The sequence below is a fragment of the Echiichthys vipera genome (assembly GCF_963691815.1).
Source record: "Echiichthys vipera genome assembly, chromosome: 8".
NCBI classification, from domain to species: Eukaryota; Metazoa; Chordata; class Actinopteri; order Perciformes; family Trachinidae; genus Echiichthys; species Echiichthys vipera.
Window position 1 is genome coordinate 6,801,747 of NC_139833.1, and position 15,013 is coordinate 6,816,759.

Genomic DNA, 15,013 nt, shown 5'->3' on the forward strand with positions numbered 1-15,013 from the left:
CTCCTTACATTGTCCGGGCTTTACAAACTGTTGTGCGCTGTTTTGCCGTCTGATAAGCCTTTAAACGCTGTTACTCAGACTGGACTTCCTGGATCTTATTTCATGTCTCACCTTAAACAACACCCCTGCGCTGTTTGGACACAGGGCTGTTTTTTCTCCGTATCCTCCCTAATACACTGCACTGATCCTACCAGCACGTCAAGTCCTATCTGCTGATAACTCTGGTGGTGAACTGCAAAGTGGTCACCTTAAGAGCTTGTGCGCAGGCGAGTGTGTGTGCATGTGTGTTCCTGCAGTGCTAATCTACATTAATGCCTCGTCTCCTCTCATCCTCTAAATGCTCTCCCGGTATTTGAGGAATGCATCACTTTGTCTCTATCTCTTTCATTCTTTCAGCTCCCACCCAGGGGTGATGATTACGCCTTAACACCACCCGCCCCCCAAATAACACCATCCCACCCAGTGGCTACTGTGCCCGTCTTTAAGCCCTACAAAGGCTTTGACATTTAAGAAGACTGTTGACTTTTTAAGCCCTTCAAAGGAGGCTCGACGATGGCTGTAGTTGTTACAATCTGAAAGAATTTCATTAGTGCCCCTATGTGATTTTCCTAACACCCTGACAATGGTCTTTACACAAACACACTTCAGGGGGATCAAGTGGTCAAGTTGGCATTTACAGTACATTGTTAGCTCATGCACAATGGGTAGTTTCATCCGAGCTGTCAAAGATAAGTTGCGACTGTGTGGATAATTTCCATAAAACACGGCCAGCCATGATTCATTGGTTGCTAAGCCAGTTCATGTGGAAACCAAGGGAGCTAGCTGGCAGTCTTTATTGTTTTCTCCTGTTTTATTGAGCTTGCCAGAGTGACCTGCATCTCCATGTGTTGATGTCTCCAGGAGGCTACAGTATTTTTGCTAAGTCCTTCCTTGTTTAACGACCAGGTCTGTTATCCATTTCCAAGGGACTGTTGTAGGCCAGCTGCAGTTGTTGGCGTTGCTACTTACCTATGCCAAGCAGAAGGAACAGGTAACTTGTTTTTGGTAATGGAGTTTTTTATTTACTTTGTATAATTAATTGTTTAGGATATTAATTTAGTGATTTTGTCCAGAAGAGGAATGGAAACACACTTATTACTGAATATACTAATGCATCGCCAGAATGGAACTACAAGAAAGCTTGTTTTTAATCTACTTATTCTTCGGTTTGCCCGTTAGTTTGGACCAAAGGTTTGTTTGTTATAATTAGTCATGATATTATAAAATACATTCTTTACTAGGGTTGAGGAGATTGGATGATACCAAAGGAAGATCAGAGGATTAGTTACAGAACAGCCTCAAGTGCCTTCAGTGCTTTGCTCATTGGCACTTCAGTATGTCGGCACAGGGACTCAAACCTGAAACATGTGTTTGAATGTTCCACAAGGAGGGCTGGGTACACAATACTTTTTGCCTGAAACAACCCAGAACTAAGTAACATCGAAACCATACCTTCTTTTTAATCCTTTTTGTAGCCAGCTTTTCTCACAGCCAATCACCACAAGCGATTTAATGCAACGCGTGACGCGTGGCCCACTACTGCGGCAGCTACAGCGCAGACAGTCTGTGGCGCATTGAAGCCGAGCACGTTTGAAAACTTTCGAAATATGGGGAGGAGTAGTTGTGGCATTTTACTCAACTATATGCTTCAATCCACATGATGGCCAATGACTGAAGCAGATAATAAAGGCATCTAATGAAATAGTCATGACATGTTGTTTTTTAGGTGTCCTGATCAAACTCTTCTGGAGAGAACAGGTTGGTCTTGTCTGCAATAAGGTCACTAAATCTCCTGGGATCCTTAGACCAAGAAGAGGTTCCGTGAACAATACATATTTGTTAACATTATATCACAGTTTGATTAATCCATGTTTAACATATTGCAACATTATCTGGCTGAGTACATTTCCAACATCATCTCATCTCGACTCATCTTCAACCGCTTATCCGGGGTCAGGTCGCGGGGGCAGCAGCTCTAGCAGGGGACCCCAATCTCGCTACTGCAGAAAAAGTTTTTTAGATTAGTGACCTTCAAATCTGTTGTACCAAGTGCACCGCTCTTTTATAGAATGCAGTTGCCGTCTACAGTATTTTCAATATATAATATTCTCCAAATCTGCACATTTATTTTCAAGTGAGATATAAGTTTACAGGTTTACCTAAACAGATTCAAATTTTGTTTTGTTCAAAGCTCAAAATACCGTAATTACACTACTAGACAAGCTGAAAATCTTCATCTCCCGCTGTATAAGTATCCCTGCAGTCAGTTTCTATACTCAGTATCTTGGAGTTCACTTATGGAATGAAAACATTAATTTATTAAACTCTTCTGTCTCATTGTTTGTGTACAAAAATAAACTAGGAAAGCTCTGCTGTCAAAGGCCATGAGTTCAGACTATAAGTGTTTGTGTTTATATGTTCAGGATGACTCTTTCACCCCACATATACGCCCCACACTAAGATTGTTTAGATGCAAACACATGTATTTGATTGTTTTGTATTTGTTTTCATGATTTTGAATATTTTTGTATTGTTTTGAAATCTTATATTGAAATGTTTTTTTGGGTGTGGTTCTCATATAAACTTTAACAGGTCTCTGCTCCACCCACACGTGTGCTATTATATGTTATCATTATGTGTTTTATGTGAAATTAAACAAAACTCAACTACACTAAAATACTCTATAGTATCGGTATCACTGGTACTGTACTAGTATCATATTTTTTGATGATACCACGCCCTATTCACAAGTGCACCACTGAAAAATCAAACAATACGTGAATAAAATGGGTCACAGTAAAGTGATGGAGGGATATTCTGAAAGCTGATCTATTTCTAAGAATCTAAAAAATAAAAAAAAAGCAGTTACAGCACTTTGGTGTTTCTGTATTTAATTATACCAGAGAACACCTTCGCAACGGTCTGTTATTATTGATATAATAAAGGCTTGCAGTCATGAAACACTCAACTGAGGTTTTTTTTTTTTCTACCACACCAGCTAATGGATCCAGAACCTCACTCATTTCAGCCAGTGTAATTTCTCAGTCGTTACGGGAGTTTTTAGAACAGGAAAGACTGATTGAACACTGGCTGGCAGCCGGCCAGGAGTGGCTACCGTATGTGTATGCTGTGAGTGCCTTCGTGCTCCATTTGACATGTCCTTTGCGTTTAACTGGAGCTTTCACTCAACATTGATGCTTTTAGTTCTTTCTCGCTTGACTTTTTTTTTTTTTTTTTAGTATTATTTCTCTCCCTTCCCCTTTGTGTTGTTCTAGTCTTTTTCCCTTTTTTCTCATTCTTCCCTCAAATTCTGCTTTTTATTTCTTTTCTTTGGCGGTGCAAAGTGGTACAATAACAAGGGCTTGTGAGAAAGTAATGAATTTAATGTGTACTTTAGGATTAGATATTACTGCTAAATATGACCATTTTTAGAGACGGTGTGGTGTTTGCTTTATATTCATCAGAGGTGGATTAAACATAAAAAAGTCCTAATGGGTCAGTTTGGTTTGAGAATTGTTTTGAATGTCATGTCGTTACAGAAACATGTTTTAATCAGAATAGGGGAAAAAATAAATCACCAGTGAGGCCTCAATGAAGGGGATAATGATGCTGTATTTGAAGTTTACCAATTTAATGGGACAATATATTGTTCAAACTTGTGCTTATCATGAGTGCTAATCAATGATGATTAAACATAACAGAATATTTCAACCAATTAATTATGACAGAGAGAGATCGAGGCAGTTTTATTACAGGAAAGAGATGCAGCGGTAAGGAAGTGTGACTTTCATCGGGTTTAATAACACATGAACTGTCTGACTCAGCACCTCGGTGCCTTTTCATTGGCCCGCAACTTGCCATCTGCTTCTCATTCACCTTCGCAGGAAATCCTCTTCAACCAATCAAATCAGAGCTTAATCTGCCAGATTTCTATTGCTGCGGCCTAAAGGTTAGAGAAGCAGGAGGCGGACTGTTCAAATCCCACTGCAGCTGGGAAAATCTGGCCGGTGTGGAGCAGGGATAAAAGATGCTCTCCCTGCCTAAAGAGAACTTCAGTTTGGAGTTTTATTTTCATAATTCAGTGTTACTTTGCTGCCTTTGCTGCTTACTTTGGCAGATCACTGACAATCCTCTGAACAGAAGACAAAAGAGGATGAGATTTTCGGCACACATAAACCCTCCATATGTATCTAATATTTCCTATAGATTTATCCAAGCGCATCGTGTGCTCTACAAGCGCCTCGTGTGCTCTACAAGCACGCGGCAACCGAAGCTTATAAACTTGACTCTTACAGTGATTTACAGTGACGTGATTTTTTCCATAGACGGTCTATCAATAAATAGTGTGTGGATAGGGTATTTATCACCTAGAGTTAAATCCTCCTGACCGACAGCCGAGAGACGACAAGATCGCCTGAGCTGCACAGCTGCATTTTTCCTGTGGCCAAACAGCGGAGAGTTGCACCAACTTTAATCCGCGGTGACGTTGGGTCAGACCTCGAGAGATCTCCTAAATTTTATAGATTTAGGAGCTACTGCTCTGTGACTTACACTTATCTTAAAAAGTTAGGAGTCCCAAAATCAGGAGTGAAACGCCCCGTATTTTTAAGAGTTACTCCTAAATCAGCAAGTTAGGACCTGCTCTGAGCCTTAACATGGTTTGCGAATACGGCCCCTGAACTCTAAAAAGTGCCTTTATTTTAACATTAACTGAAGTCGACTGTAAGTTCTACTACATGCTTGGAAAAGGACCATCCACCGACTTATCAGGAGCATGCCAACACAGTGTATCGAGTACATACGTACATGCACGTGAGGGCCATACACACTACTGAGTCATGTTATGAGGTGCTGCAATAAAATTCACGCAAGTTGGATCGGCCTGCGATTTAAAATTTTCACAACAAATTATAAAATCAGTAAATCTTTTCAACGTGAATGATTCGTTCATCAAGATCTGATGTGGGATTTAATTGTTCCCTTCATTTTTTTAAGCAGTATGTAATAGTTTAATAAATTGTTTAGTTATGATGGAGTGGATAGAGTGTTTTGATACTTTCACAGTATTCATGTATTATGTTATTATGTTATGTTTTATAATTAAAACAAAAAAGACAGGGAAATCTTGCATTTAGAATGTGGGACCTTAACATGTTTGAATTACCTTGAGATACCTTCTCTTAAACTCTTGATACTGATAATCATATAAGCATAGATGTCTTTTTCTCCAGATTCTGTCAGACCAATTTTCGCACTAACCCCTTGACAAGCAGCTTTTTCATTTTGGATTTGGACATCTTATCATATCCAGGAATCGGTTTTGGCTCAGTCGTTAGGGCTGCGTTCTCCCCCAGCGGTACTTTCCGAGTGTGTGGGAAGGCAAACGAATCACGCCCAGAGTGTTGTTTGAGTTTGTGTATATCCATATGCAGTGAAAAGAAAGGTTTTCCCAGGGAATCCCCTCCTCTACGAACAGTAAAGTCCAGTTCTAACAGTGCTGCTTTGTAGCTGGTCAGCACCAATTAAAACTAGATAGAGGGAGTGTGACACCTCATTCTTCTTCTGTTTCTGTGATCTGTCTGAAATTTCTCTTTTAACCTTTAACTCTTCTCCTCTTCCTCTCTGCAGAGCTTAATCCCAAAGGTAAGTGTCTGGTCCGTAGTGCTGGATAGAATAGAGAAAGTGGAAACACACACACACACACACACACACACACACACACACACACACACACACACACACACACACATACACTTTTTATTACATAGCCAAACATACTTTTTGGTACGTACATTTCAATATTCTCTTACAGAAACGCATACGTAATGAAAACTCCACTGTATGCATTCCAACACACACACACACACACACGCACACACACACACACACATTATTGTACTGTATATACAGGAAGAGACCGCTGCCTACTGTTTATGTTCCTGTAACATGATACCTGGCAAGAGTCTGTACACACATACACACTTGTACACACATACACACTTCCTCACTGTATGAAATAAGTAAATATCCATTTATATCCTTTTATACTCTGTGCAGTTTACACAGAAATATCATCTGCTTCACATACGCACATGCAGGCGTACGGAAACGCATCGACTCACATCTGTCGGCACAGTAACATGCGCGCACACACACGCACACATGCACACACACACACACACACACACACACACACACACACACACACACACACACACACACACACACACACACACACACACACACACACACACACACACACACACACACACACACACGTATTCCAGCAGTAGTGTTCCTAGTCATCAGCCAGTGTTTGTTTTAGTCGGTCTGAGTTTGTGTGCTTTGATACAGAATAGGATGTCCTGTAATCTATAGTGGGCTTAGAGGCCCTGCAGTAGTGCACACACACACACACACACACACACACACACACACACAAACACACACACACACACACACACACACACACACACACACACACACACACACACACACACACACACACACAGCAGTGTACTCTCTTTTTTTTTTCTCTCTCAGTCTCAACTCCAAATTATGTTCATATGCAGCTTTTTTGCATCAGCCAAATACATTCTTGGGGAAACATAAACTGCCAAAATGGTTTATATTCCTTGTGTCAGACAGAAAGATGGAAAAGAAAGAGGGACTTTAGTACATTAAGAAAGCACGTCAGTTCACACACTTCTTAATAACGGCACCCACATGTTTGAAATCACAGAACCACACAATAAAATAAATGCATCTCTATATAAAGAGAACTAAATGCACAAAGCCTGTTGCCAAAACACGTGTGATGTCGCCTTGTCAGGCCAACAGAAAATTACAACGCTCTATAACACGAAGCTAATGGAAGAGGTTCTGCAAAGGTTCTGCATTTAAACATCTTAACGTACCCAGAAGCTGTGTCTCAAGTCAGATACTTCCATTAGTGCACTTACATGTAGTACACGCACTTGTGTCGTGCATAAATGTCAGACAGGATAGTGTTGTCTCAAATCGCACACAGCCGTTACAAACTTACCGGAACCCATTATTAATATTATTATGCTTTCAAATCTGCAAACGGGCAGAGGATTACCGACACTTTTTGTCGCCTTCCAAAATATCTACCAGTTTATCTCACTATCCGACTACTGTGTAGTGGTAGTTAGTGAATAAAACCCATGTACAACTCACCCGCCAGTTCCGCAAGTTTGAAAATGCGTTGGTACAAGGGTGGAATTACGCGATTTGAGACCCAGCAAGTGTTCATTAAACACAAAGCCCACGGCTCATAAGCCTGTTGAGGGACTTATTCAAGAAGAAATACATTCTCAACCAGCGCGACATTTTCCTGCAGTATTATGAACAAAGGTGAACGTTCATTTAGAACTTGATAAACCATGACACACAACAAGAAACAAGTAGCGTGACTGCAGCTAAGGTTCTCGTGGAGAACACAGGCAACAAATGCCTGCTGGAGTTGACCAAGAGGCGATTCTTCCTGAGAAAGCGGAGCTACTCTTGAAAATAAAGGAGAAGGCAGAAATACAAGCCACTGAGATCAGTGCGAACCGCTAAGAGAAGAATTTAAAAATGCAATGGTGAGCCAGGTGGGTGCTATAACCTTCCTCCAGCAGGAGTTAACCCAGTTGAGACAGGATGTCAATAACTTGGAGCAGAAGAATGGGGACTCGAAGGCTAGATCTTGCCAGTGCAACCTGCACATAATCGATATGAGGGAGAGACAAGAGAATGGAGAAACGTGTCGCAGGCCGGACACATCGCACTTTAAGGGAGAGACCGAAACGTGACCAACCAACCAGCAAGATCACTGGTAGTGAGGGGCCACTTTTAGGACTGTTGATTCACATAATTGTATTGCAGATAGCTGTATGATAAATGCGTGTGGAAAGGCCAGCAGCACTTTTATAGACTTGTTGCTTGTGTTTAAAGGCTGTTAGGTCACTGTTGGCTCAAACTATTGCGTTTGTAACGAGAAGTCGCTATGTTAAAGCATTAAAAATGGCCTCAGGTAGGGTTTTTTTTTGTTCCTCATACAAATTTTAGCTTAGAAACATTTTATTGCAATTAGAAACCTTTAGTATTCTGTCAACACTATGGCATTATTCAAAAGTTGGTGTAGTTTAGGCAAAGATCTTGGTTATTAATACACAACAAAACTGTCAGATTACTTATAAACTGTTAGACTGAGATGTGCGTCAAATGATAACATTTAACCAGAAATCCACACCTGGACTTTCTGGCTCTCAATGGGGCCATTTAATCCAAATCACTAATGCAAAATAGCTGCGTATGAATATGATTTATGTAAGACCGAGCTGTGCTGTGACTGTGTGTATCACAGAGGAAATGATAAAAAGACACGCAAAGAAAGAGCATGTGTGTGTTGCATGAAGTATCCATTTAGACACACACACACACACACACACACACACACACACACACACACACACACACACACACACACACACACACACACACACGGCTGACATCACTGCAGCTGTGGTAAGAACCTGAGCCTGTACAGTGGTCCTCTACTCAAATAAATTCTGTGGTCTCTCTTTCTCCCCTACACACACACACACACACACACACACACACACACACACACACACACACACACACACACACACACACACACACACACACACACACACACACACACACACACACACACACACACACACACACACACACACACACACACACACACACACACACACACACACACACACGCACACACACGCACGCACAGATCCCTGATAATTGGAATCAGAGTCCTCTGAGACAGCAGTGCAGTTGAGGTACAGCAGCTCTAACAAGTAGCAGCAGTGGTGCTCACTTGTGACTTTAAGTGTGTTTAACAGTTGACAAAGCGTCATTTCCCACATTACCAGTAGTGCAAGCAAGTATCAGGGGTTAGGTCTGGGGTCACGTGTCACAGTATATGACTTGTCTGTGGAGTCAACCTTTAAAAAAGGCAGATTACTGAAGACTCAAGCTCAAGAAAAGCTGTCAACCTGTAAAATAAACACAGTAACCTCAGTTTTCTGTAACTGAGATGTGTTGTTTGGTCAGTTACTCACTCTCTGGCTTTATTCACTGAAACATCTCCTCAAACATCGACAGTCTGCTCTTTGTCTTTCCAATGTGTCTTGTCATCCTTCATGTCATCAAACCCGACTAAAACTGACATTTGACGCAAACAAATTATGCAACGTTTATGTTATTGCCACGGCAACGCTGACAAAGTGCGATCCAGCATTTCAACTCAGCAACTTCTGTGTGTGTGTGTGTGTGTGTGTGTGTGTGACGTGACTCAGGATGTGACAGAAACAGAATACATTTGAGTCAGTTGGAAATTGAATGGGTGTGTGTTCACACTGATCAGAAAACATAAAATGAGTCACAGATGAGAGGAATAACATCGTGGCCAGTGTTTTTCTTTCTGATAAGTTTCGGATTTCATCAACTCATTTGTGTATTACTCGAATACCGTTTCATTCTGGTGTTCGCACCTACGCTTCAACCGAAACAATGGAGCAAACAAGTGAGAAAAAATCTGCTATAAAGAGCATGCAGTGGTCTCACTAATATCTGTCGCATGTTTGTTTTTTTTGGGATGAAAAAATATCAGGCAATTTTTTGTAATTCGGGTGTACTGCATGTATTTATGTCTCACGTTGGGTAATCAACGTATTAAAAGCAAGGGACCTAGAATAAGATGATGAGATTGTTCATGTCCCAGACGTACTAAGCCAAGCCACAACCTTTTTCCTAATTGTAACCAAGTCGTTTGGTTGCCTAACCCCAACCGTCACCTTTTGAGGGCTAAAATTGGCCACATAAAGGTGGTTTTGGTGCCTAAACCTAAATGACAAACGAAGCATGCATCCTGTGACTTCTGTTTGTCGTTTTTACGCAGAACTTTTCCTACGATATCGAACGAACCTTTTCATGAGAATACGTTGCAAATATCTTTATTAACAGAATAAAGGCACGATTATTGCAGATTGATTACAATTGTTCCATTAAAAGCCGGTGGAAACGTGGGCTTGTTCGCTTGATTTTACTAAAGTCGCGCTTCCATCATACACGTTGGGTATAGTACTTCTTGAACCCATATGTGCATGCACTTAAACACTTGATTTGTTTTACGTTTCTCCAGCAGACAGTATTCTTTAAATGTAGACAGGATCTTGCTTTATTTCCTCTTCCCCGATGTTGCAGAGAAATGTCTCTACCAATCTTTTTCATCGTTTTTCTTTTTAATAACTTGTCTAATTGGTTTTAAATCTCAACTTTCACAGTGTGTTTATTCACCTGCTCCTCCACTCGGCTCCCTTCAGAAATAGACGTTTGCAGCCATGCAATGATCCCAGTTTAAGTTTAGCTGAAGTTGTTGCCGCCTTCTGCCTTTCCTTGATAAAACATTCAATGCTCCCTCAGGTCTGTTTTAGCAACTATTAGTAATACAATACAGCAAATAAAAACAGTGAATGTGAGTAAAGTTCAAATCAAAGGGGGGTACAGATGTGGTTTGTGGGTTCATATCAGGTTTTGGGGATACAGCAGGGGTTTAATGTTTGCTGATACAGAGCGAACAGGTTGACTTATGACTTACATTTGTTGCCGTAATTATATTTTCAACATAATACAGATGTGTGGACGCCCCTAACAATCTCACAGATGTGTTGGAAGTGATGCTTTTTAAAAGTTTACTTTATGAAATTGTAGGAACACGCATTCACGCACACACACACACACACACACACACACACACACACACACACACACACACACACACACACACACACACACACACGCACACGCACACAAGCACACACACGCACGCACGCACACGCACACACACACACACACTGATACACACAAACTGATAAACACACTGGTCGTGCAGGTAAATCTCTGTACTGAGGGTGTAACCTGGTGACGACAGCCTGGGAATGTACAGAGGTGGAGTGGAACAAGATGAGATTTACAACCACACACACACACACACACACACACACACACACACACACACACACACACACACACACACACACACACACACACTGCTGGCTAGTAAATGGTGATGCTTTCATGACCTTCACTCCCTCCCTCTTCCACATGTTCACCCTTCTTTCTTTCTATCCGTTCTTCCATCTGTCCTCTGTCTGTCATCTCTTTTAATCTTGTTTATCTCATCTGTATTTTCTCTCTGTTGTCATTCCCCTCCCAGTGTGTCCGACTTTTTATGAGACTACTTATATTTCCTCTCCCTCTCTTTCTTATCCCCCACCCGTTATTAAAGAAGAGGAATAGAGTTTCTTGTTTTACTGTTTAAATCCTCTCAGCAGCCTTAATCAAAACACTGGTAACAAATGGAAACCAGCCTAAGTGTGTACAGAAAGCATCTTTTTCAAACTTAAAGGGGTAGTTAGGATTTAAGTGTGGTTGTATGCGGTACTTATCCGTAGTCAGTCTATTACCAACAGTTGATGACGTTTGGCATGTCCCTAATTTGGAGAAGCATTTTATCTTGTGAAGTCGTTCTATCTTCTCATCAAAGCGTCCAGACGCCATTGACAAAAACAGTCGTTTTACCTCGCTGAACTCAGGGGGTTGTTGGTCTACCGCTGCCTCGATTGGTTAGATCGTTAACATAGTTGAACTGTCATGTTGCTTCACCCAGGGCTGTAGTCAAGATCAGGTCAACAAATCTAGTCAAGTTCGTGTCAAGATCGAGTCCGGAGCCAAAAGTGACCACAGTCGGCAAACTCATGTTTGTTCTGGCAGATACGACTGTTCACTCTCCTATACGGTCAGACTTCCAGCCGTCCTGGCCCTGTACAGACCAATCACAACCATATTTTTCTCATGCGGGTTTAAGACGATGACTGACAGCGTCAACGTTCGGTCTGCAGGTCCGTTTCACTTTTTTGTTTCAGGCTCGCGAAACTCATATCAATTTCTCAAACTGGGCAGAGCTGATCAAATATGACTCGATATTCTGTTACTGTGTTTCCTGAATAAAATGTTTACAGAAACGCTGTTTATCCGTAATTTGAGAAAGTCTGTGACTCGGCCGCCAGTGTTTCCAACTAGCACCGCCCTGTTATTGCTGTGATTGGTTGTACGTTTGTCTAATTGCGTCCGGAAGCAATTTACTCTGCACCTTTTGATAATGCAAATAAAAAATTAACTGAAATCGTCTTGATGAAATACACTTTTGCAATTAGTCAGGTGATGCCAAGCTAAGGAACAACTTTACCAGCTCTCAATAGCCAACTCCAAGACAATTAGGGAGTCCAATAAGGCTCGAGTCCAAGACAAGACCAAACTCAAGTACTACAACTCTGTTTACACTTTGGAAAACATGGAGAATTATTAGCATTTAGATTTTTACATTGAGTAAACTTACCATATATACACTTTGACAACATATGATGTATGTTATCCTCTCATTGTGGATGTGATTTGTTGCTGAACTTTTCAGTCACCCAGCATGAAGATAAGATCTCAATATATAAGAGAGAAAAACAGGGACTATAGACCTTCCTCTCTAAAACTACATCCATTCTCTCTCTCTCTCTCTCTCTCTCTCTCTCTCTCTCTCTCTCTCTCTCTCTCTCTCTCTCTCTCTCTCTCTCTCTCTCTCTCTCTCTCTCTCTCTCTCTCTCTCTCTCTCTCTCTCTACCCCTCCCTCTCTCCTTGCCTTTATTCTGTTTTCTACTGTTTTCCTTGGCTTCCCTTGTTGTCTCTCTGCCTCAGTTCATGTATTCAGACCAAATTGAATTATTCACATAATCACGTAATAATTGCACGTCTGGAATGAAAAGGTGCACAGTGGTTACAGGTAATTATTAATATCTTTAATAACCTGGAACATTCCACGATTTAACCATCCCTCCCTCCCACCGTGGCTGTCGTCTCTCCTATTATTTCTTTCTCAGTCTCTCACGCTGTTTTTTTCCACCCGTTTTTCTGCTCACCTCATGTTTTCTCCCCCTCTCTTCATTAGTTCACCTCCTCTCCCCTGATTCCCTCGCTCCATCTCTTCTTAACAGTTGTTTTTCTCCATCACCCCTTTCCCTCGCTGTGTTATTCTAGCTAAGTGTAGATTTCTGCCAAGCTCAGCACTGCTTAAGCTCAGGACATAGTTATAGTTGGCCTTAGCTCTCCCCTCGTTTCTTTTTTTCCTTCTCAAAATTTCCCTCCACTTTTCACAAAACTTCCTTTTCGGCTCTTCGGCAAACACCCCTCCAAACCTGGTGTTGATGTTGAGTCTCATGGCCTTGTGGCTCTCAGATACTCGTGTAATCTGAATATCTGCAGTGTTGACTGTGTTAACAAATGCTAACCCGACTGCTGTTTGGAGAGAGAGCCTAAAGAAATGTTGTGCCGACCTCGTTTGATTCCCTTTTTTCAGAGATGGGCGCCACTTGAAGGGGAATTGGGCTGTTAATGTAAGATTGTTTTTCAGGAAGGGAACTAAAGGATGTGAGAGTTTGGAAAGTGTAAAATATTGCAGAATTAATCAGTTACAATTATAATTATTATCATTATTATTATTATTAGTAGTAGTAGTAGTCATAGTTATAGCATTTGTAGTATCACTAGAGGCTATTATGAAGGAAAAAATGAATTCAACTTTGGAAATGCAACATAAAAAGGAAACATTTTTAAAGTTTGGCGCATTTCCTTTTTCTCAGGAGTGCCCAGGGTTCTCCAGTCCAGGTTCAATCTACCTCTGGCGTTGGTGTGTGTTCCTTCCGCTCCAGGCAAAACCACCAAGTTCAAAATCACCGTGGACACCAACCAGCCCCCAGTCGACCTCAACTCCATCTTCCCAGGTACATCTACAAACTTACTGATGCTGTTCTCAGCTTCCCAAACAATCAAGGCTCTGCTCTTGAATCCCACATCTTCTCTAAATGAAAACACATTGCTTTGTTTAAGACTTTGGCAGCGGAGACTTCTGTTGTGTACTGTTTATGTGAATGCACACCGCTGATCTGTGTTATTGCTGTTAATGCTGATGTTGATGAAGGTAGACCTGAACAGTTTTCATGTGATCAGAGGGGTTATCTGGATTACCTGAAAATCTCTGAATACAGTTTATAGCCGTTTTTGTTTGCATGGCATAAATAAATAAAAATAACACTTCCGAGAAGGGATGTAATTTACACATGTCTTAGATAGTGGAATGTTGCAGGAACAGGAGAGGCAATTATCCCATTAAGACCTGTGCGTTCGCCTGGAAAAACACCCTCTAAAACCTGAGCATGTTTTCAAAACAACCTCCCAAAACCTGCGGGTTTTCAGAAAAACTGTTGTCAACATTAGTTTATGTCATGGGTCATGGTCAGATTGTTGTCACAAGCGCTGTAGTCAGCCTTGCTCAGGTCGTCCGTCATTGTCTGTCACTGTCCAGCTTTACTTTGTGTGGAGGCACAGAAGAATTATTAATTAATAATAATAATATAATAATATATTAATATTGTACCCCCCCCCTTCTGCCTTCTTCACGTGTATTTCATTGAAACACGTTGCATGTCTTAAAAACGCTGAGATCCTCGTCGCATCAGGTCTTAGAGGTAGAAGCACGTTCACGTTGCATTAGGTCTTAAAGTTGGAAGCACGTGCACGTTGCATCAGGTCTTAAAGGTTGAAGCGTGTGCACGTTGCATCAGGTCTAAATGGGTTATTATATTTCTTGAAACCTTTAAAATGAACATGCATTATATACACAGTTGCTCCTTTGCTTTATAGTCGTTCTTTTTAGGTCGTCATGATACAAGAAGTCCCATGTGACCTGAAGTTTTGCTGCGATTTTTCGCCCAGGTGGCACAGGTTCAAATCCTGGTACAGGTTTTCTCAGACTGGGTTACCAGTCGTCCTGGAAAAACTAAAATGAACAGTTCATTCATGGAAAACACATGGA

At 41.2% G+C, this 15,013-nt stretch overlaps 1 protein-coding gene across 1 annotated transcript in view; it reads left to right on the forward strand.

The window, feature by feature from the left end:
* Positions 1-15,013, forward strand: part of bbs9 (Bardet-Biedl syndrome 9) — a gene marked incomplete at both ends in the record, with an annotated part of 179,718 nt that overhangs the window by 48,303 nt on the left and 116,402 nt on the right. Inside the window, 2 exons of the mRNA XM_083917767.1 lie at positions 5,668-5,682; positions 13,782-13,922. Coding sequence (XP_083773893.1) covers positions 5,668-5,682; positions 13,782-13,922 — 156 coding nt within the window. The remainder of the gene's footprint in view (positions 1-5,667; positions 5,683-13,781; positions 13,923-15,013) is intronic.